Consider the following 24772-nt stretch of genomic DNA (forward strand, 5'->3'; position numbering starts at 1 on the left):
GTCAGGGAGATTTAGGCAAAATCAGAAAGACATTAGATGTGTAAAACTATTTTGCAAATATTTGGAAATGTAAAATCAAGAAAATAACTTCCTGTTTCATTAATAGCTGAAATAAATTTCAAATTTGTGTTTTGTGTGTGGTTAAAGCAGTCAGCAATCATCATTGGTACAATTTATTTTCCTGCAGAATCTCAACAAAATCTTAATGTTGACAAAGATACTACCTTGCCTGCTTCGGCGAAGAAGGCTAAGGCTTTGGAGTTAAAGGTGAGGAGCTTTTACATGTCAGCTAATTTATCGGCTATATCATTGAAAAATACTCCATATTTTATTAGAGTGGGTTAAATATAGAAACCAAATATATAGGTAAATGTGTAAATCAATAGAAGAAGGTATCATTAGGACTGTAGCAAGTTTTACATTCTACCTCGATAGTTACTAAATTTATTGTATTTAAATGTGTCCTTTGTTCACAATTATATAATGGTTCCACTTTCTTTCGATAAATTTTGCATTACCTTGTGAGCCTTTGCAAATTACCTGATGCTCTGATTTGCTACCATTTGACTTATTTTCATTTTATTTGTGGGGAAGGGTAAGTACTGGTGAAGAAAAAGGAAAAAGCATAAGTCTAATGCCTAAAATAAGTTGCTCTGCAGAAACTGTTAAGGAGTCATGGAGGTTAATAATCTAGTGTTGTAGCCTACTCTTATTAATGTTTTCATTTGTTCATAAGCAGAAAACTACTTTCTCAAGGAGTTGCGCAAATTGATATTTTCACATGACAAAGACTGAGTTGGGAATCCAAGGCTGCGAGTTAAGCTCTGTTTATTCACATGACAATTACCCAAATATTTTTTTGTAATATAGAGCTGTGTTGTCCAGTATAGAAATGACTGGTCCCAAATGACTACTGAACATGTAAAATGTGGCTAGTGCTACTGATGTCTAAATGTTTAGTGTTATTTATTTTTTATTTAATATAGATTTAAATTTAAAACATACTCAAAGGCCAGGGATATAGCTCAGCAGCACAAGCATCTGCCTAGCAAACACAAGGTCCTGAATTCAGTTCCCAGTACCAAAAAAAAAAAAAAAAATACTCAGTTCTGTTAATGGAAAACTTTAAATGTTTTTAGAACCATTGGGGTGTGTAAATCTCTTCTGTATGCTTTATGAATATAAATATAGCTGGATATTTCTGATGAAAATTTTGCATCTGAATTAAGATGTGTTATAAATATTAAATACAGTGTATGGAAATTATGTGTAAATATACCAGAAATAGTAATTTTATACCAATTACATGTTGAAATATTGTATTAAATAAAAAATCTAAAACATTTTACTTTTTTTTTGGTTGTTTTTGAGACAAGGTCTCGCTATGCAGTTCAGGCTGACCTTGAGCTCACTTTGTAGTCCAGGCTGGTCTCGAACTCGCAATGATCCTCCTGCCTCAGCCTCCCAAGTGCTGGGATTACAGGCATGCACCACCACGCCCGGCCAAACATTTTACTTTCTAAATATGGCTATTAGAAAATACCATGGCTGGCATTGAATTATTATTGAACAGGACTGATACAGACACTCTTAGAAATGCATAGAAATGGCTTGCTTTAAATTTCATGGAGAAACAGTTCTGGAATTTTGGGTTATTATAGAATTCACTAACTCCCACAGTAAACTCAGTTACATGCAAATATGTATACAGTCCTCAAATAATATACTTTCCCTAACAGAAAGTGACATCAGTTTTAATAATAAACATAGGATCAGTGTTTCTTCCCCTCAACTTAGGAACACATAAAACAGATTTCATTTGGGGTGTTTATGCATTTTCTTCCATATTTAGATGGTAAAGATAGATGTTCTGTTTCTAGCCTTTATGTCTGTTAGAAAGGCTGTTAGATATAAAAAGATACAGTATGAAAATTATGCCTTACTTAGAATAAAGGCAATAAGAAAACTAAAATCAAAGCCTATACTGTTTCAGTTTTTCCTTACTTCTTTGGAACTGTATATTTTTCTTTGGATATTAAAATTTGTTTGTTCTCTAAAAGATTATGCTTTTGGAGATGGCAGAATTAAATATTCAAAATGTGTTGCTATTTAAAATTAGAAAGGAAGTAGTAGCTTTATCCACCAACCTCTACCTATTCTTTTCACTGGGGTTTTAGGGAAAGCTATTAATTATTGGGTTGAAAACTTTTTAAATTGAAATATTTTGAGGCTTTAAGAACCTTTTCCTTTCATGGATATAGCATAGAGACACAGTGCATGCCTGCCTGACAAGTGTGAGGTCCTGAGTTTGATTCCTGGTACCAAAAAAAAAAGAACCTTTTCCTTCCGGGCACGGTGGCACATGCCTATAATCCCAGCACTTAGGAGTCTGAGACAGGAGGATTGCTTCAAATTTGAGGCCAGTCTGGGTTACATAAGCAAGTTCAAGGGCAGCTTGCACTACATAGCGAGACCCTATCGCAAAAAAAAAAAACCTTTTCCTTCATTTACCAGATAATTGAGCTACAGAATATTTCATAGACTCAGTGCAATGTATAAAATCGAAATTAAGTCTTTGGAACACTTTTGTTTTTTCAGACATCTTTAGAAACTTTGATGTGATATTTTTGACATTCAAGTTTGTTTATATTTGCTCTTTAATTTAAACAGAAGGAGTCTCAGAAGAATGATAAAGATTTGAAGAGATTAGAAAAAGAGGTAGGTGATATTTTCAGTTTACTGAAAAATAAATGAGCTGCATATTGGAAAGAGAATTACGTAAAGCTGAAAAATTCCCTTGCAGTTTGAGTAATCCTACAGTGAAATAAACATGTCCTCCATACTGGTGCCTACAGAAGTGTGGTTCTTTGTCTTGGTTACCATATTTTAGAGCCCAGCCAGCTTCTGTCAGTGTGCTATGCAGGTAAAGTCAAGATTATTTGCATGCCAAGATCAAATTGAAGATAACACATTTTATGAAAAACTGATAAATAAAAACTCTGTACATCCAAGTATTGAAATTTTATATTTAGATCAAATATTTACATTTGCTCAGAGGAAACACTCTTCCTGTGTATTGATCTCTGTTAAGACAGTATATCTAGCTATGAGTTTGAGGCCACCCTGGACTTACAAAGTGACTTCAAGGTCAGTCTGAACTGCATAGCAAAAGCCTGTCTCAAAAAGGACCCTCTCACCCAAAAAAAAAAGGCAATAAATCTAGAGAATTGGCTTAGTGAGCAGGTAATCTCACTGGGTTAGTCAGACTGCAAAGAAGTTGTGCCAGCTCAGTCCATTGCTCTGCCCAGTGGGCGTGTGCCTTCCTTATGGATGGAATAACCTAGAACTGCATAGCCGGTATGGTTGCCAGGAAGCAGACCAAGGGAAAAGTGCCATAGCAGATAAGAGAGAGAGAGACCAGACCCCAAGGCTACCCCTCCATGACTCACCCAGCCAAACCTTAAATTGTGCTCCACCAGTTCCCGGGACAGATCCAGAGGCAATCAAGTTGGAACTACCCTGACCAGCTCTTCTGTTAATGGATATTATTCTTTTGATGATGTAGTAAGACTTTGCATTTGATTATAGGCAATGGTGGGCTTGGGACCAAGAATAAGAATATCTGTGAGGATAACATCAGAATAATACGATTTTTCTAGAAGCTGTAATGCTTTTGTTACCAGGGGCATCTATTTACATATGCACTGTGTCAGTGAATCATGAATGTTTTCTTTCAGATTCGTGTCCTTGTGCAGGAACGTGGCGTTCAGGATAAGCGAATCCAGAATATGGAGACTGAGTTGGAGAAGATGGAGGCAAAGTTAAATGCTGCAGTCAGGGAAAAGACATCCCTCTCTGCTAGTAATGCTTCACTGGAAAAACAGCTTATTGAATTAACCAGGACTAACGAACTGCTGAAATCTAAGGTATCCGAACCTCATGATAACAGTTAAAATTGAGTAATGGCCATGTGTTTTTTTTCTCATTGCAGTCATTTGTCTAGTGTTGGCTCCGCCTTAGCTCTTTTCCTTCAGTAAATGTACTTTAGGTATTAACCTGCTTCAACTGGGCATTATTGTGTATTTTTTTATTAGGGTGCCTGGCACATAAGTTTTAAACCAACAGGTTACTTTTTGTTTTAATGTCTGACATTTTCTCACCCCTCAAAATTACCCCCAGTAAATATAATCATCGAGAAAGCTCACAGAATTTACATTTTAAAGTCACTTTAAAGATCTTTCACTAAAATACGTAATAACATCACGTCAGGAATATCACATTAGGGTTCCGCTTCAGCTCCTTTTGGGAATGAAGTGGGAAATGGATCAATGGAGTAATTTTGTTCAATAAATAGCATTTATCAGCATTGATGTACTAGTAGATCTTCTAGGGCTTAACATGGTCCTGTTGTGCTTGTTATGGAAGTAGAGGAAGGGTATAAATCACCCTGCAATTTTATGAGAGCACTTATTTAGGGCCTGTGATGTATGTGGTCTTTACTTAGTAAAAGAGTAACACTCATTAGAGTCAAACAAGGGGAAAGGAGCACATTCCTGAGTCCCACCCAGGGAAATTCTGATTTAGTGGGCCTGGGGTAGACTTTAGTCTACATATTTCAGACATACAAGGTGATTAAGATTAATTTTGTTAACTGCCAAACACATTTAATAAGTCTTCTCAGATAGGCTCACTGTAACGGACTTTCTAGAATGTAAAAGTAAGTGAACACCCAACTATTTCAGAAATAAACCGGAAGGTCACATTAAGGAGGAGAAAGGACAAAAGCAGTACTGGTACCCAGTTAGGAATTATGTTCCTCAAGAGCTGTTTTCTCTACCAGAGCGCGCCTCAGGTAGTAATAGACACAATGACAGGCTATTAATCAATATTTAAGTAATTTTATACATGACTTCACAAAAAAAAAAAAGATTTCTGACTTTTTAATGTGTTTGTTGGAATTAGTTTTCTGACGATGGTAACCAGAAGAATATGAGGATTCTAAGCCTGGAATTGATGAAACTTAGAAACAAAAGAGAAACAAAAATGAAGGTGAGTACACCTCTTGGTGAGTACACTGTCTGCATCTGGGGATGAAAACGGTACCTCGTGTCCTAAAGCAGGTCCCTCTCCTCTGTAGAGTATGATGGCGAAGCAGGAAAGCATGGAGATGAAGCTGCAGGTCACTCAGAGGAACTTCCAGGAGTCTCAGGGCAAGATAGCGGAACTTGAGGGGAAACTGTAAGTGCCCAAAAGGAAAAAGAAATTGGGTGTAACTGACGGTTCCTTTTCCTTCATTGACTTGCTACCTAAAAACATAAAATGCGCCCCCATTAATGAGGGGCGGGGTGCATACACTGTTTCATGTTTCACGTTAGGTTAAATGTACACATTTCTTTTTAAAAAGTACACATTTCTTCAAATATTTATCAGGTCTTTATGGAGAAAACCTTGAGAATCCTTCTAACTGTTAAGTAATGCAATACATAATTGTTATCTCTGGTCACCTGACTGCACAGTAGCACAACGGAACTTCTATTCCTATGGGACTGTAACAGTAGCATTTGACCAGTGTTTGCCCATCCGTCTCACCTGCCCTCTTCCCAACCTCTGGTGACCACCATTCTGTGCTCACCCTCTATGAAATTAAGCATTTTAACTCCAGTGTGAGTGAGGCCATGCCGTGTTTGTATGTGTGTACCTGGCTTATTTCATTGAACATAATGATCTCCACTTTTATCCATGTTGCAAATGACAGGATTTCATTCTTTTTTATGGTTAAATTATCATATGGTCTGGCAAGTTTTTGATATCCAGAATTTATATGAACTCCCCAAATTCTAAAACAAATAGCCTGATTAAAAAAATAGTCAATGGATACATAAAATAAAATATTCTGTTGCAATATATGCAGTATTCTATTGCATACATGTACCGTTTTTTAAAATCCATCACTTAACCAGTGGTGGTGGTGCACGCCTGTAATGCCAAGACTCAGGAGGCTGAGGCAAGAGGATTGCTGTGAATTCAAGACCAGCCTGGCCTATGTAGTGCATTCAAGCACAGGCTGAACTACACGGAGAGACCTTGTCTCAAAAAATAAATTAATTAATTAAATCAAACAAAAGCTATCAGTTGATAGACACCGGCTGTGTCTGTTTCTTGAGTTTTGTGAATACTGCTGCAGTAAATGAGAGAGGACAGATACCTCTTCAGAAGACTGATTTTATTTTCATTTGGTGTCTAGAATAATGGGATTTTTGGGTCATGTGGTAGTTTCTTTTTCTTCGTCTTTTTTTTTTAAGAGAAGCCTTGTTGGGAGTGATGCCTCATGCCTGTGATCCTAAAACTCTGGAAAGTGAGGTAGAAGTTCCAGGCCAGTTTGAATAGTTAGTTCAAGGCCAGCCTAAACTACATAGCAAGACCCTGTCTCAAAAAAACAAAAAACAGAGAGAGAAGAATCCTGTGTACTGTCCAAAATGACTGTACTGATTTACATCCCTACCACAAGGGTACAAGAGTGCCCTTTGCTTAAATCTTCCCCAATACTTGTTCTCTTTAGTACTTTTGATAATGCCCATTGTTCCTGGGGTGACGTGATACTTCACTGTGGCTTTGACTTACATTTCTCTGATAATTAGTGTTGAGCACACTGACTGTGTACCCAGTGACTTTTCATTTTTGTATCCATTGACTATTTTTTAATCAGGCTATTTTAGAATTTGGGGAGTTCATATAAACTCGGGATATCAAAACCTTGCCAGACCAGTCATAATGAACAAGATCTGAAATGAACTACTCAGGAGAACTGGGCAGGAGGAACGCAAGTTTGAGGCCAGCCTGGCCAAGACCCTGTTTCTAAATAAAAAATAAAAGGGTTTGTGAATATAGCTCATGGAATTGTACCCCTGGGTTCAATCCCCAGTTCCACACATACCAAAAAAAAAAAACAACAAACTCCTGTCACATGTAGTTTGCAAATGTTTTCTCTTTTTCTGTAGGTTGTTTCTTCACTTTTGCTATGTGGAACTTTTGTAGCTTGATAGAAACCCATTAGTCTATGTTTACTTCCATTTGTTGTGCTTTTAGAGTAGTATCCAAAAAAACCTTTCCTATGCCAGTATGCTGAAGTATTTTTCCTATTTTTTCTTAGAGTATTGTTTCTGGTCTTACATTCAAGTCTTCAGTTCATTTTGAGTTGATTTTTATAGCTAGTCACAGATATAGGGATCTATTTTCATTCTTTTGCATGTGAACACCCAATTTTGCAGCACTGTTTATTGAGAAAGCTGTTATTTCTACAGTGCTTGCTCTTGGAATTCTGTAATGAGAATCAGTTGTCTGTAGATGCATTGGTTTGCTTCTAGGCTCTCTGTTGTGTTCCATTGGTCTGTTTTTATGCCAGTACCACACCCTTCTGAGTCTCACAACTTTGTAGTATACTTCAAAATTGGTTAGTGTAATGCTTTCTATTTTAGTCCTGCTCAATTGCTTTCACTATAGAGATTCGGGGGGGGGGGGTTCCATATAAATTTTAGAATTATTTTGTCTAGTTTGGGGAAGATTGTCACATCTGTATATGTCTTTGAGTAGTACATACATTTGACAATATTTTTCTAATTCATGTATACAAGGTACCTTTCTATTTTTTGTGTCCTCTTCATGAATGTTTTATAATTTTTACTTTAGTTATATTTCATCTCTTTCAATAAATTTATTCCTAGGTTTTTTTATGTAGCTACTATAAACAAAATTGCTTTCTTTGTTTCTCTTTCATATAGTTCACTATTGAAATACAGCAGTGTTTATTGTATTGATTTTCTATCTTGTATTTTGTTTAAGTTCATTAATTACTTTTAACAGTTTAAAGTTTTTATAGCTTTCTTTGTGTGAGTTCATGTCATCTACAGACAGTGACAATTTAATTTCCTATTTTGGAATGGTTTAAATGCCCTTTATTTCTTTCTGTTGCCTGACTGTTCTGGCTAGGATTTGCACCATTTGTTTAATTGAAAATGGTGAAAGTGTGCATCCTTCTCATGTTCCAGATCTCAAAAAACGTTTAGCTTTTCACCATTCAGAAAAATGTTAGCTATTGGCTTATTATATGAAGCATGATCAAAAAATACAGTGACTTTTCACCTTAAAAATTTATTAGGAGCCAGGCGTGGTGGCACGCACCTATAATCCCAGCACTCAGGAGGCTGAGGCAAGAGGATTGTTGTGAGTTCGAGACCAGCCTGGGTTACAAAGTGAGCTCAAGCCCAGCCTGAACTGCATAGTGAGACCCTGTCTCAAAAAGACAAAAAAAGAAAAAAAGAAATAGTAATAGAATAAAAGACATGTTAACATTACTTTTCCTCAAACACTCTCCCTCACTTAGAACTCATTTGTCCCATTCTTCTTGGCACTTTTTTGTTTTTGTTTTGTTTTTCTTTTTCTTTTTTGGTACTGGGAATTGAACTCGCCACCTCACGCTTGCCAGGCAAGTGCTTGTGCCACTGAGCTATATCCCCAACCCCTTCTTACCACTTTGAAGCAAGTCTGGAAGTCCTCTTTCATATCTTTACAGATACGATAAAAATATGCTGAATGCTGCTGCTGAGAGAAAGGCAGCTTCATAAAAATGTTACAGTGTGTCTTCATCCACCTTATTCACAGGATCTAGCACCATGCAGCTTTTGATGTTTATACAAAGTCAGAATAACTGTGAAAGGTAAATGTTTGAATTGATACAGGACATTGAGGCAGCACTGACAGTGCAACTAAAGACATGAAAGAGGGTTTTCAGAGCTGCCTCAGAGAGTGTCAAGAATGATGTGTGTTCAAAGCAAGAAGTATTTTGAAAGAGATTAATGGTTTGATGTCTTTTACTATAATAAACATTCACTATTCTTTTATCACACCTTTTAAATGCTTTTATTAAGTTGAGGCATCTTACTACTATACTTAATTTGTTCAGCACTTTTATCATGAAGGAGTGTTGAATTTTATCAGGTGCCTTTTACATATCTATTGAGATGATCCTGTGCATTTTGTCTTTCCTTCTGGTGATGTGAGGTGTTGTCACCAGCCAGTGTGGGTCCTTGCTCTAGTGAAAATAGAAATTAAAATGAAAGCATGAGTTTACAAGAGAAAGCTCTCACTGTGCATTAAGAAAAAATGATGAGAGACTTAACAAAGGAGAATAAAAAAACATAGGAAAGGACTCCAGCTTGAGCAGCTGGAGGGGGGTACACTCTGATGAAAGGAACCAGACTGTCCTGAACTGTGGCCAGTTTTGGGGGGTCCCGTGGTGGGCTGGGGTATCTTTAATTTCTCAGTCTTGGTTTCATAGATCCAGAGGAATTCTCAGACCTTGAGGGAAGATTCCATTCTTTTTTTTTTTTTTTTTTTTTTTTTTTGTTTTTTCTCCGGTACCGGGAACCGAACTCATGACATTGCGCTTGCCAGGCAGGCGCTTTTGCCGCTGAGCTAAATCCCCAGCCCCGAAGATTCCATTCTTTAAAAATGATTGTTTTTGTTTCTGGTGGCTTCAGTCATATGAGGCTCTGTTTCTTCTGGGACCTAGGAGACTAGCATAGCAGTTCAGGATTTTGTTGTCAGGGTAATGCTGGTCTTGTTGAATATATTTAAGAGAATTCAATTTGCAGAAATAATTTAAAAATTAGTATCAGTTCTTCAAATGTCTCATAGACTTAAGCATTATCTTTGAGGATATATGTTTTTATTTGTGTTGGGTAAATATCTGAAGAATTCTTGTTTCATGTATAGCATTCTTTTTTTTTGGTACCAGGAATTGAACTCAGGACCTCACACTTGCCAGGCAGGCACTGTGCCTGCTGAGCTATATCCCCAGCCCCCACATGTAGCAGTTTTAAAAACTCAAAAGTTGTAAAATATGATAGTTCCAGTTTCTCCACTTCCTTATCCTCATTTGCTATTGTCAGTTTATTTTGGCCTTGCTAGCGGGTGTGTAATGTGTTTATGTTTATTGACCATTTGTATGTTTTCTACTATGAATTATCTGTTGAAGTCTCTGTTTATTTCTTAAATTAGGTTATTGAAAGAGGTAAACACATAAGTAATTCCATCTCAGCTGTGGCACATAAGATGCTACTTGGGTGGGTGAAGATACCAGGAAAGCTACAAAGTAAGAGTGTTTCTAACATGTGGGGTGTCGTAGATCCTGGTTGTCATTAGCATAGCTTTTTTGTTGTTGTTGAAGTATGTTTGGGAAACTTTTTCACTTAAAGAAAATCTTTAGTCTCCTATTTGCGTATAACCTGAGAAGTAGAATACCAATGACTAAGAATTTAAACTCTGGAGTCAACCTGTCCGGTACAGCAGTTTCTGGTACATAGTAAGCATTATGTATGATTATTTAGTAAATAAACTAGTACATATTAACATAGTTTTTTTTATTGATTGTTTTTGTAGTGTTTCAATAGAGAAAGAAAAGATTGATGAGAAGTCTGAAACAGAAAAACTCTTAGAATACATTGAAGAAATTAGGTAATACAAATAGTGGTCTTAAATGTGCTTTATTTTGTTCACCACTAATGAATGTATCATTTTCATCACTTTGCTGTTAATTTTTCCTGTAACTAAAGGGCTGTGTTCTCAAAATAATGTGTTTTAATGCAGCTGTGCATCAGATCAAGTGGAAAAATGTAAGCTAGATATTGCCCACTTAGAAGAAAATTTGAAGGAGAAGAATCAAGAAATTTTAAGCCTTAAACAATCTCTCGAGAAAAGTGTTCTGTTATCTAAACAAGTAGAAGAACTGACTGCTAAATGTCAGCTGCTTGGAGCAGAAAAAGGTATTAACATGTTTGTAATTACTTTCTTTGGATAAGTGCTGCAGACTGTATTTAGGAAAAGTTCTGCTATATTAAAATAACTTTTTCATAATTATGTAAATAACAAAAAGCCTTATTCTGTATTTGAGAATTTCTTTAATTTTACAGTGTATTTCTTTTTAAATTTTTGGAAGCTGGGCATTGTGGCCTACACTTGTAATCCCCGCACTCCAGAGGCTGAGGCAGGAGGATCGTTGCAAGTTCAGGACCAGCCTGGGCTACAAAGTGAGCTCAAGGCCAGCCTAAACTGCATAGCGAGACCCTGTCTCAAAAAGATAAAAATAAATAAATAAATTTATTTGTGTTTACCTTTTTCTTTTTTTGTGGTGCTGGAAATCAAACCTGGGGCCTCAAGCATGGTAGGCAAGTAGTGTCCTATTGCCATGTTATTTCGCAGCCAAACACATTGCTTTTCTTGACTGAAAGTAAACAATTGTAGTCTGTTTCTTCCCTACTGGGTAGTCACTTAAAACTGTTAGATGCATATAATTAGCTTTGTTTTATTATAATCATCTATTATATGTTATATTGGATAATGATACAAACTTCCATTTTTTTCCCTTCAGAAATAATCTGTATAACATGCTAAAAGCAGTACTAATGAAATAGTATAGGAATCTGGGTTTTTTAAGTTAGTGTTAGTGTCTAGTTACAGTATTTTTAACATTTTCCTTTTATAGAAGACCTTATCAACAGGAGTAGAGAAAAGGATGAAAATCTAAATGCCGAGATGCAAAACTTAAAAGAGGAGCTTATTCTTGAAAGACAAGAACATGAAAGGCTACAGCAAAAACAACTGCAGACTGAGTCACTTCTCCATCAAGAGAAGGTAGTTAACTACAGTGTAAAACAGAGTGTCTGTTGTCTGTCATAAAATTTTCTGTGTATCAAAAAAGCCTTTGTGACATCTCTGATCAAACCTAATTCTGGAATCATCCTAAGTAAATAATAATTATCAGGATGCTGAGGATTTAGCTACCTATCTTCCCAGTATGTTTACCACGGGGTTACTAATAATGTGGAAACAGTTATGCCGGGTGGGGGCGCACACTATGAGGTTGGGCGCTCTGAGAGGCCAAGGCAGGGAGGATCAGCAGTCTGAGCCAGGCTGGGCATACAGGTCCGTACAAAGGCCGTGAGTTCAATCCTCAATAGCATACGCCCCCGCCAACAAGGAAAGAAAAAACTGAAAGCAAATTTTGTCACATTTTCATGTTATATAATCCAAGAAGATAATTATAGTTGTCTTACAAAAGAATGTCTGAGTAGAAGAAAAACAAGACAATTTTAAAATGCTAACTACATAAAGAACATTTTATATATCAATGAGGAAAAAAACCCACTAAAAATTATGGCCACAGGATAAGTAGATAATGCATAGAGAAAAGTCAGCTAGTGTGTAAGTATGAAAAAATGCTCCACTCAGTAGAAGTCAAGGAAATAGAAATAATTTTTTTATTTACCAAATTGGCAGAAGTTAGAACATTTGGTAATATGAAGCATTGGTGAAGGTTGACCCCATAGGTACTTACATGCGCTGATGTAAAATACTATATTATCAGGCAGCCCACAACAACTAAAGGAATTGACGAGGTGAATATATACTCACCTAGAAAGATCTCACCTACTTTTGTGATTTTTTTAAATAACATTTACATAAATGGTATATACCACTCATTTCCAATGAAATGTATGTATATGTGTATATGTATAAGTGTATATGGACAAAGACTAGAAGGCATACACAGTCCAAACTAATAGTTATCTCTTCAAAGGAAAAACTGAAATTAGGATGAGCAATAAAGATAATTTTTTTTCAATAGAGATAATATTACTTCATTTGAATGTTAGAAATGTTTCAGAATGATGATGTGTTTATATAATTTATATAACTTAAAATTTTATGTAGCAGATAACTTTAAAATATTTCTGTGGAATATTGACATTATATGCTTTTATATCATGAGAAAAGTATATTAAACTGTACCTACAAGCCACTTGTAAGACAGACATTAATATGATTTTAAGTGGTTTTTTTTTCCCCCTGGTCCTGGGGATTAAACTAAGGGTCTTTGCACAGAGCTATATCCCCCAGGCCTCTTAATTTATTTATTTTTGTTTTGCAGTCTTGAGCTGGCAATCTTTCTGCCTTGGCCTTCTAAATTTTAGGGTTATAAGAACTTTTGACGGTGTGTGTTGCTTAGAAAAATGCCTAAAATGACATTTGCCACAAAGTTAAAATGTAAAACATAATGAAAAAATGAATATATAACTATATTTTTGGGGCTGGGGATTTAGCTCAGCGGCAAAAGCACCTGCCTGGCAAGCACAAGGTCGTGAGTTCGGTTCCCGGTACCGGAGAAAAACCAAAAAAAAAAAAAAACTATATTTTTGTAATGTTTCTTTCAAACTCGAATTCAGTTTTTCAGACTTCATTATCTATACTTCTGGTTTTTAATCTCTTAGTAAGACCTCATAATGCCATTTCCAATTATTTTTATTTTTATCGTTCGGACGTAGGAATTATCTTCTAGTTTTCAGCAGAAGCTATTTTCTTTTCAAGAGGAAATGATTAAAGAAAGGAATCTCTGTGCAGAAGAATTAAAGCTGGCACTGGAGGAATTAGATACAGTACAGCAAAAGGAGGAACAGTCGGAAAACCTTGTCAAGCAGCTGGAAGAGGAAACAAAAACTAGAGCTGAAGCGCTGAGACTCCTAGAACAACAGCTGAAAGAGTTCGTATTGATAGGACCCAATATCTATATATGACTACAGATGTTAAAAAGTGTTTTCTAGTGTATTTTCTTAGGATTGCCACATCACTCATGTGAGTTTGCAATGCTGGTATTATTTTACAAGTGAAGAATAGATAGAGATGAAATACATGCAAAGAATGTGGACACCCAATTTAAAAAGTGTTCCTTTGTTTATTAGGCCAGAAGTTTAATTGAAGGAGTTTTAAAAAACAAATGCCCAAAATTTTACTGCTTTTTTACTCTTTTACTCTTTTAGTGCTCTTGTATTTTCTAAAAATTATTGGTTTGTTTGTTTTTTTTATTTGTTTGTTTTTGTTTTTGTTTTTTTCCAGTACTGGGAATTGAACTCATGATGTCACTCTTGCCAGGCAGGCGCTGTGCCGCTGAGCTAAATCCCCAGGCCTTTCTAAAAATTATTGGAATCAGCAGTATAATAATGAATTTCAGAAAAATCTGAGAACTCCACCCTTTAATAAAAAAAGATGTTGGGGCTGGGGATTTAGCCCAACACCTGCCTGGCAAGCATGAGGTCATGAGTTCAATTCCTGGTGCCGGAAAACAAACAAAGAAACAAAAGCTGTATAGTCTAAATTATATTTTTAATACTTTTTTGAAGGAGCACAAACACTTCAAAACTAGCAGTCAAGTTGGGTGTGGTAGAACGTGCCTGTAATTCCGGTGCTCCTGCAGTCCCAGCGCTTGGGAGGCTGAGGAGAGGATTGCTGCGAATGTGAGGCCAGCCTGAACTACACAGCAAGACTGTCTCAAAAAGCAAAGAAAAAAATGGTAGAAAGGGAAAAAGGAAATACCAATTAAAAAGCAAGATGGGGAAAAAACAGGCAAACATTCAAAAAGCAAAAATTTATCACTCAAAATAGAAAAGTAAGATCTCATCTTGCGTTTTTGACTCCATTTCCATATTCCTTCACATTATGCTTCCTTCTCCACTATACATATTTGAATTATTAGGTCCACTTTGATTCTCACCACTGCTTTTGTTTGCTTGTTTGTTTGTTTTTTTTTAATTTTTAAATTTGAGACAGTGTCTCATAAGGCTGGTAAACTGTCCGGGTGTGGCCAGAATTTGGGATTGCCCTGCCTCAGCTTCCCAGAGTTGTGTGAGTATAAATGTATAATGCCATGCCTGGTTTTCCTCCAATTTTTTTTTTTTTCTTTGTCTTTATGAGACAGGGTCTAGCAGTTGAGGGTTGGTCCCAAGTGTTGGGATTACAGGCATGTGCCACCACACCCAGCCCTTCCTCCAAATTTTTAAAACTGACATAACTCTGTAATATATAGATAAACTTAGTAATAAGTAAACTTTGATGAAAACAAGGACAATAAGCAGGAACAATAAAACTAATAGATAAATTACTACATTAAAAAGTAAACATGCTGTCTGAGACTTAGATTATAAACTTGGTTCTAAATAATGCAACAGTTAATGCAGAGGTGAATATGTCTACGTATTGGCTTTCTTAGAGTAATAATTTGTAGTTATTTACCTTCTAATGGGGGGTTGGTTTTTTTTTAAGGAAAGAAGCTGAATTGGAGAAGAATCATACTGCTCACATTCAGGCTACCCTGATTTTGCAAGAAAAGTATAATAGTACAGTGCAAAACCTCGGAGATGTTACTGCTGAATTTGAAAGGTATTTATCTTGGAAGCATCCACCATCAAACGTAATGTTAAGCCAGGAAAAGTATTTTTCCTACAAGCACGTGAGCAAAGCAGTTACACAGAGGATGACTGGTATTACTTTAAATTCCATAATGAGGGTAGTGATGGAGTTCAGCAGCACAGTGCCTGCCCGGCAAGCGTGAGTTTAATTCCCGGTACCAACAAACAAATAAATAAATAAATCCATTCCATAATGACCAGCTATAAATGGGCATTTCGTGGAACCTGGAAATCTTACCCTGTGTATATAGTCACTTCCCTTTCCTGCCTCCAATTCACACTGTACACCTTCACAGAGTTTGGGCAGTTCTCCTGATGTCATCATTTTGCTTAAAGAATTGAAAAGCTTTTATCTCATCACCAAACTTACAAAGCCCCATATTTACATTCTTCCTACCAATTAGACAATTCATTTGTCTTTTAACTTTCAGCGAATTCATTCTGTCATTTATTCTTTATCTCTTATGATTTTCAAGTGCTCTACTGTCATTTTTCCAGTTAGTATGAGTGCACGTTACTGTGTAGCCATTTTTAAATGCATAAATAAAATAAATCTCTTTCTTTCACCACCTTCTGCAGCTGTGTAGATTACTCATCCCCAAAGCAGTTACTAATGTAAAATTTATTTCTGTTTCTACTTCCTCAGCTCCTGGCCCATCTATTTGTTACTTTCTTTTTAAAAAAAAAAAAGTTTAATTGCAAAAGTTAACATACTTCTGCATGTAACACTGAATATATTAATGTTAATATTTTTATTTACTTGAGATCATTTGGGGAAGAAGGTTCTTAATATACTCTGTAGATACAAAAGTATGTAAATTCTGTACATAAGTTACGAAGCATAAATATAAAATCAACACCCATGAACTCAGATTATAATTATTCAAAAACTTCAGCAATTTGATACCTGTGTCTGAGTTCTCAACACCATGCCTGAACACATAGCACTATTTCGAAGCCTTCATTTATTGTTTCATGTTTTTTCCTGTGTTAATACTACATTATTTAATTTTGCTTCTTTCTGAGTGTCACCAGAAAAATGTCATCATACCATTTCCTGGGACTGGCCTTTTTACTCTATATGATATTTTTTTTTTGTCTTTTTGAGACAGAGTCTCACTATGCAGTTCACACTGGCCTTGAGCTCACTTTGTAGCCCAGGCTGGCCTCAGACTCGTAAGGATCCTCCTGCCTCAGCCTCCAGAGTGTTGGGATTATAGGCATGAGCCACCATGCCTGGCTATTATGATATATTTTTGTAGGGTCAAATTACATTACTGCCCACGGCTATTGTTTGCTTATGGTCGCTATTATGAATATTTCATTTTATGAATATACCACAATTTTTTTTTTTGGTACTGGAAATTGAACTCAGGACCTGCACTTGCCAGACAGGCACTTGTGCCACTGAGCTGTATCCCCAGCCCTCTACCACAGTTTATGTATCCATTCTTACTTTGGGTTTCTGGATTCTCTCACTTTCACCCCTCACCAAAGCATAAGACCTTTTAATTTTGACAGTTTACTAAGGGTAAAATGATTTTATGTTACGGTTAATTGACCAGTGTTAAGGATTGTGACTATCCTCTCGCATGGTGTGGCTTGTCTTTTTATTTTCTTTATGGTTTCTTCTGATGGGTAGAAATTCTTTATTTTAATGTGGTTAAATTTACATAGTATATCTTTAGCTCCTGTGAGCTAGTTTCTATCCCAAGAGCATAGAGATATTCACCTATTTTTGTTCTGAAAATTTCACTGTTCATTTTTTCCATCTAAAACTCGTTTATGTATACAGTGATTAAATCTGTTTCTGCTTTTCCCTAGGGATTACCAGTTCCTACTACCTATTCACTGAACAGTACCTTCTTTCCCTAGTCTCTGTTCCTATATATATTTTGGCAGAAAGATAATTTATATTTGCTTATATTTCACCTGTAGTTATTATCTCAACATAAATGTAAATTGTAGAGATACCTACTTACGTACTGCTAATCCCAACCCTTTAAACTGATTTCCATTTTCACTGGTTTGAAAAATAGTGCTTCCAGATATTTTTTCCATTGTGTAATTTCACTATCTGTGCTGACAGCTTCCAGATTTACTTCTTCAAAGCAGACCTTTCTTTGTAGTCTTTCTCGTGTCTTCAAGTAGCCATCTCATTGTAACCTTAGTCTGTCCAAAATAAAGCATTGGTTTTCACTGTCATTTTCTATCAAAGTCAGTGACATCTTTATTGTCCCACTTTCTCAGTGTATAAATTCAGACACACCCTTGATCATTTGCTCTTTTCTACCTGCCACATTTTTCTGTTCTGCCTGCAAAAGAGCTCTCACACCTTTCTTTCTGTTGCCACCACTTTGGTTGAATCCTTTTTTATTGCCCCCTGGGCTGATATTATCTTCCTATTGATCTTCTAATTTTCTATTCCAGCCACTTCCACAGTCTGTCCCTCTGTCTCTGGAATAATCTACATCCTTACTCAGGAGACTTTTAACGGCTCTCCTTTATTCAGTGCCCATTGTTCCCTGCTGAGATGATCTGCCCTGTGCCTCTGGCTTCTCCTGCCTGTCTTTCTCATTACGCAGTAGTCTCACCTCTTAATGGACTTCCTTTGACTGCTTCTAAGCTCCTGTCATCTTTATCCTCTGAACTACTTCCCCTGACTGCCTAGCTCACTCTTTACCCATTACCACTCAGGTTAAGGATCATTTTCTCAAAAAGGCCTTTTTCAAATCACCAACCAGCATGTAGATTCTCTATTCCAGTGATGGCAAACCTTTCAGATACAAGTGCCCAAACTGCAACCCAAAACCCACTTATTCATCACAAAGTGCCAGCATTGTAATTAAACCTGAATATTGAGGTTTTAGTTTAGAGAAAACAACTCATATATTAATATCTTTTGTTTGAAAAGAAAAATACCCCTGGTGCCATAGGTTCGCCACCACTGGCTACTCTATAATCATAAATTTTTGTGTACTTTCTCTTTGTAATACTTCTTACAAATTTAATTCTATGTTTATTCATCCAATTTTTATCAAGAGTAACAGAAGCATTTTCCATTTCCCTTTAGGCCCTTAAACTGTGTAATAGTAGATTCAGAGGTTGCCAATTGTGTATTTGTTTTATTGTGAAGTAGAACTCACATATGGTAATTGATTTTTCTTCCTCTCTGTATGCATACATTCACATAATAGTCACTTGATTTGTTTTCTTTGTTTTTGTGGTGCTGGGTTTGAATGATTTTTTTTTTTTTTTTTTTTTTTTTGGTTTTTCTCCACTTCACGATTTTTTTTTTTGAATGTACAAAATGCCATGTAAATTCATTAGTAGTTACTTTGAAACGCTGAATTCTTACCTATGTGTGCATGAATATATTTGCTTTATTGGAAAGTGTGTATATGTAAACTCATCAGCTATGTATTTGTCATTTATGTAGTAATTAGAAAAATGCCTTTTTTCTTTTTAATAAGCTATAAAGCATTAATAATTAGTGAGATAAATGATCTTAAGCTGGAGAATGCATCACTACAGGAAAAAGTGGCCGACGCCGAAAAAAACACAGAGGATGTCCAACATAAAATATTGAAAACTGAGAGCACAAATCAAGAATATGAGAGGTATGGGAACAATAGAGCCCGCCCACGTCCGTAGCCTTAGCAACGCTGGGACAGTTTCTTGTTGAAAGCCAGCTAGCGAGTGTGGAAGGGGGTACCCCAGGGCTTGCTCTTGCTTCTGGCCATCTTGAATTGTGAGTTTGTGAATTTACATATTTTAAAAATTGCATTTCTTAAATAAGTCCTTGAGGTGACTTGTTTTATTTTGTAGTGGAAGAAGAAAAGGTAATTCAAATAGCTATAAAATAATTAGTTGATTTTTCTATCTCAAACCTAAGGATGCTTCAAGATCTGCAGAACAAATCAGCTCTGAAAGAAGCAGAAATTGAAGAAGTCACAGTTTCTTCTCTTAAAAACATAACTGATTTGCAGAACCAACTCAGACAACGAGATGAAGACTTGAGGAGACAAAAAGAAGAGGAAGAAGCAAGGTCATCTAGATTTGGAGCTTTAGTTTTCTTATAAACGGAGAAAGAATAATTTTCTAATTGTTTTACAATTTAATTTTCCCACCCAGAAAAGCTGAGAAAGAAAATATACTGGCCGAATTAACTGGGGAAGTTAATAAATGGCGTGTCCTTTATGAAGAACTGTATAATAAAACAAAACCTTTCCAGGTTTGTCACTTAAAATTAAATTTAACTTGTGTTTCTTTTAGGGGTTCACTCCGTTCCCTGTTACAAGTCATGATAGCATCTTGGGTTTTTATTTATTTAATTCGGGGGGCAGGACTACTTTATAATTCCAATTTAACTTCCTATGAAAGGCCTATGACTTTAATTGCACATGAATTTTTTGGCTCTACTGAGATATAGCGAACAAATATAATATGCATACATTTTTAATATAACCTTTGTAGATTAAAAAAGCTTCCTAATAAGGAATTTAAAGTTGACATTTCAGAAGACTCACCTAACAGGAACTCAGGATAATCGATTTTTAAAAGATGATATGCATCTTGTTATAATCAGTTTTAGTATTTCTCAAATTAATACAATGATCTTTTTAAAGGGAAAAAGAATAAATGCTAACTTGGACCCTTGAATTGAGTAGATGCGCATATTCATCAAAATGTGATGATCTGGCTGATAGAGATGAAGCTGGCTCACTGGCTTTATTTCTTTTTCTCTGTTTTAATGATTTTAAAATGAAAAACCTGAAGTTTGAAAGATTTACTGAGCGAATCTGTGGAGAGCCTTGAGAATAAGGAAGCACATTCTGTTTTTGTTTGGTTTTAAATTTTTCTTTAGGTTTTCTTCTTAATGCTTTATAAGAAATAAGTAAGATTTAACAATTTTTTAAGTCTTAACCTCATAAAAACAAACCTCTTTTCCAGCAACAACTGGATGCCTTTGAAGCAGAGAAACTGGCCTTACTTAATGAACATGGCGCAACTCAGGAACAGCTAAATAAAATAAGAGATTCGTATGCTGAGTTACTGGGTCATCAGAATCTAAAGCAAAAAATCAAGCATGTTGTGAAACTGAAAGATGAAAATAGCCAACTCAAATCGGTTTGTAAAGTAACGTTTGGTTTTTTTAGGGTACTGAGGTGAAGGGCTTATTATTCTTTATATTTATAAAAGTTAAGTGTACTGAACATTCATTATCAAAAAATCATAGTTTATAAAGGTAAATTCATCTGGGATTAAAGGAGTAGTGCTTACATGTTCTTAGGTTGTCCAACTACAATTTAATATGTAGAAAATTACTATTGTAGTGGGCATGGTGGCAGATGCCTATGATTCTGGCAGTCTGGAGGCTGTGGTAGGCGGATCACTTGAGTTTGGACTACATAGTGAGACCCTGTCTCCAAAAAAAAAATTTTTTTTAAATAAAAAAATAAATGAAATTACTGTTGTAATTGGAAGACTTTATAAAGCTTAACTTTATGTATCAGTTTCTCTTTGCTAAATAGCAGATTCCTTGATAACATGAAGATAAGCAGTGTTCAAAATAATATTTAAATTTTTAACAAGTTTGAGATGGCATTTACATCCCATACAATTCACCCATTTAAAGTGTACGATTCAATGATTTTTTTTTCTAGTATATTCACAGATGTGTGAAACCGTTACCACAGTGAACTTTGTTTTGTTTTGTTTTGTTTTGTTGTCTCTTTGAGGAAGAGCCTTACTATGCAGTTCAGGCTGGCCTTGAGCTCACTCTGTAGTCCAGGCTGGTCTCAAACTTGCAAGGATCCTCCTGTCTCAGCCTCCCGGGTGCTGGGATTACAGGCTTGTGCCACCATGCCTAGCTTTGTTTTGTGTCTGAGACAGTGTCTAACTATGCAGTTCAGGCTGGCCTTGAACTCACCATATAGTCCTGGTTAGCCGTGAACTTGCTGCGCTTATCCTGCCTCATCTACCCAAGTGCTAGAATTATAGGTGTGCACTGCCGTGCTGGGCTACCACAGTGAACTTTAAAACATTTTCATCACCTCAAAATGAAAGCGTGTGCTTTTTTTTTTTTTTAAAGAGAGAAAAAAAATAAAAACAGTTTCATAACAAGATGACAGGAAATTAACAGTGGTTATTATATTACATATTGTTATCTTCACAGTAGTTGCTCAGATTACCAGGTACAGGCATGCAAAACTGATCAAACAATATGAGCACTAACTGTTCTTTCAATGAACTGATAGAAATTAGTCGTACAATTATCTTAGCTACCTTGTGCATTTTTCCCTTCCTTCTGTTCTCTTTCCCCCATCCCAGTTGCTCTTTCCTTTTGAGCAGTTTGTTCCTCTTTCACTGTTTATCATCTTCCTGTTGCCTGTTCTACTCACTCTTCTACACAACCACAAGCTTGCATTGTCCCTTCATAGATGTCCCTATTTTACATATTTCATGTTTGTGGGATCAAATAACACGTAGTATTTTGACTGTCTTTCAATTAGAGTAATGCCTTCAAGGTTCATCCATGTTGTAACATGTGTGGGTACTTCTTTCTTTTTTATGGTCTAATGATAATTCGTTGTGTAAATTAATGTTTTACTCATCTCATCAGTTAATGAACATCTGCCTTGTTTCTATCTTGTGGCTATTACAACAAATGTTACTAGAAACCTTTGTGTACAAGTTTTACATAGTCATATACATTTTACATAGTCGTATACATATTTTTCTGGGATACATACATAGGAGTGAAATTGCTGAATCATGGCTGTTCTTTTTAAGAAGTGTTTTCCAAAATGAGTGTGCCATTCTGTGTTTCATCCAAAGTGTGTAAGAGTTTCAGTTTTCTGTATCCTCACCAACATTTGGTATTCCCTTATTTTCTGATATTGGCCATTCTCGTGGATGTAAAGTGGTTTTTTGTGTGGGATTTTGACTTGCATTTCCCCAGTAGCTAATGATGTTCATCATGTCTTTATATAGTTATTGGCCTTTTGTGTATTTCGCTGTGAAAAAGTTTATTTAGATCCTTTGTCAGACTTTAAACTGGGTTATTGGTCCTTTAATTGTGTGAATGTGAATTTTGGATACAACTCTCTTACGATGTATTATTTGCAATTATTTTCTCCCCGTCTGTGGGTTGTCTTTTATTTTATGATGATGTCCTGTGAAATACAAAACTTTGATGAAGTCTAGTGTTTTCATTTCCTGGTTACTTATTCTCTGGTATCTAAGAATTATGTGCCAAATCCAATGTTATGAAGATTTCTTGCTGTATTTTCTTCTTAGAGGTTTACAGTTTTAGGGCATCGATCCATTTTAAGTTAATTTTTGCAGTTAATGTGAAGTAAGGCCTAATTTCATTCTTTAGTATGTGTGAGTTGCTGGCAACCTGTTTTTTGAAGAAACTATTCTTTTCCTTAGTAAATGACATTGGCACCCTTCTCAGAAATTATTTGCCTGAATATGTATAACTCAATTTCTAGACATTCCATTGTTTTCCTTTCCTCTAGACATCTGTCCTGGTTCCACAGTATCTTATTACTATTTTTTTGTAGACCTTTTCAAAATCAGGCAGTGTGAGTTCTAATTAATTTTTCTTCCTAAGATTATTTTGTCTGTATTAGACCCCTTGCAGTTCTATCTGTGTTTTCAAATCAGCTTTTCAGTTTCTACGGAGAAACTAGTTTGGATTATGTTGGGAATTGAATTGATCTGTAAATCAGTTGAGGTATGTTGCCGTTTTATCAGTGCTAAATCTACTAATCTAGGCGCATAGGCTATTTTTCCAATCACTTACGTCTCCTTTACTTCCTTTCAACAGTACTTTGTAGTTTTCAGAGTATAATCATCTTTCAGTGTCTACAGGGAATTGGTTCCAAGACCCTCCTAGGATATCTAATTCATGGATGCTCAAGTTCTTGATATAAAATAGTGTAATGTTTGCATATAACCAATGCATATGTTCCCGTATATTTTCTATCATCTCTAGATTACTTACAATAACAATACCTAATACAGTGTAGATGCTTATTATAATGTCTCATTTAGGGAATCAAGACAAGAATCAATACATGTTGAGAAGAGATTTTTTTTTTTTTTCCTAAATGTTTTCAGTACCTGGTTGGCTGAGTCTGTGGGTGTGAGGCCCACAGATACTGAACCTCAGGATGCAGAGCGTTGGCTGTGTGGTTTTGCATTTCCATAGTTAAATTTATTCCCGTTTCATTCTTGCTACTGTAAGTGAAAATGTTCATGCTACTGTAAATGAAATTTTTTAAATTTGATTTTTGGATTCTTCACTCTGGGCCAAGGATGTAGCTCAGCCGCACAGCAACTGCCTGGCAAGCATAAGGTCCTGAGTTCGATTTGAGATTCAAAAGAAAAACCAGAAACTTATGGGTTTTTCATTCCAGTGTGTGCAAATACGATTTACATGTTATATATTGATCTTGCATCTTACAACCTTGTTAACTCTACTATTTCTAAATAGATATTTTAGTGGGTTCCATAGGATTTTCTGTAAAGAAGATCATGTCATTTGCAGATGGAGATAGTTTTACTTATTTTCTTTTTATTTGTTTTCCTTTCCTTATATCTCTGACTTGAACCTGCAGTACCTTGTGAAATAGAAATGATAAGAATGGACACTTTATCCTTATCTGTGGTGGAAGATATTAGTCTTTAACCAAAATATATAATGTTTATTGTAGGGATGTGTATACAGTATGTTGCTGGTGTGGGTGAAGTGTGAATAGATGATCTTCAAGTTAAGCAAGAGCCCTTCCAGTTTGCAGCATGTTTTTATCATGAATAGGTACTGAATTTTTTCAAGTACGTCTTCCATTTTATTAAAGTAAAATTAAAATGGAGACCAGGCTTGAGAAATTCCTAAGCAAACAAGACCAATTAGGCCTTAGAAATATTAATTTCTGGGCTGGGGTTATAGCTCAGTGGCACAGCACCTGCCTGGCCAGCACAAGGTCGTGAGTTCGATTCCTGGTACCAGAAAAAAACCAAAAAAAGAAAAAAAAGTACTGATTTCATTTAAGTTGTAAAACTTAAATTTTCCAAAAGTGCACATGTAAGTAAAATTTAACTTGGGTCATTTCTGAGAAATATTTTTCAGAAAAAAAATAGCACTTTAGTTCTGCAATCATAAGAGCAAGCTACCATGTAAATATGTGACTAGTAAATATGTGACTAAATATAAGTTCCCCCTAAAAAATACATAATTGTGTAGCTACAGTCAGATCTTTTTTTTGTCCTCTGCATTTTCCCAGTGAATTCTTCTGATATTTTGTCATTGGAGTTTGAAGCCTCTGTCTGATGTTCTCCAATTCTTCAATTGCTTCTTACTAAGATAAATGCTTAAAAAGTCTAGTATGTTTTTGGCTTTTTTTGTTTTTTTGTTTTTTGTTTTTTTGTTTTTTTCCAGTACCGGGAATCAAACTCATGACCTT

At 35.7% G+C, this 24772-nt stretch overlaps 1 protein-coding gene across 1 annotated transcript in view; it reads left to right on the forward strand.

Moving 5' to 3' along the window:
- Nucleotides 1-24772, forward strand: part of Hmmr (hyaluronan-mediated motility receptor (RHAMM)) — a 30853-nt gene that overhangs the window by 3999 nt on the left and 2082 nt on the right. The window contains exons 3-16 of the mRNA XM_005376280.2: nucleotides 188-267; nucleotides 2671-2718; nucleotides 3738-3926; nucleotides 4963-5049; nucleotides 5138-5238; nucleotides 10438-10512; nucleotides 10645-10820; nucleotides 11540-11688; nucleotides 13380-13594; nucleotides 15151-15267; nucleotides 18770-18916; nucleotides 19192-19344; nucleotides 19431-19530; nucleotides 20250-20426. Of these exons, the coding sequence (XP_005376337.1) occupies nucleotides 188-267; nucleotides 2671-2718; nucleotides 3738-3926; nucleotides 4963-5049; nucleotides 5138-5238; nucleotides 10438-10512; nucleotides 10645-10820; nucleotides 11540-11688; nucleotides 13380-13594; nucleotides 15151-15267; nucleotides 18770-18916; nucleotides 19192-19344; nucleotides 19431-19530; nucleotides 20250-20426 (1814 nt within the window). The remainder of the gene's footprint in view (nucleotides 1-187; nucleotides 268-2670; nucleotides 2719-3737; nucleotides 3927-4962; nucleotides 5050-5137; nucleotides 5239-10437; nucleotides 10513-10644; nucleotides 10821-11539; nucleotides 11689-13379; nucleotides 13595-15150; nucleotides 15268-18769; nucleotides 18917-19191; nucleotides 19345-19430; nucleotides 19531-20249; nucleotides 20427-24772) is intronic.

This window comes from Chinchilla lanigera, unplaced genomic scaffold (assembly GCF_000276665.1).
Source record: "Chinchilla lanigera isolate Chin_1 unplaced genomic scaffold, ChiLan1.0 scaffold00007, whole genome shotgun sequence".
NCBI classification, from domain to species: domain Eukaryota; kingdom Metazoa; phylum Chordata; class Mammalia; order Rodentia; family Chinchillidae; genus Chinchilla; species Chinchilla lanigera.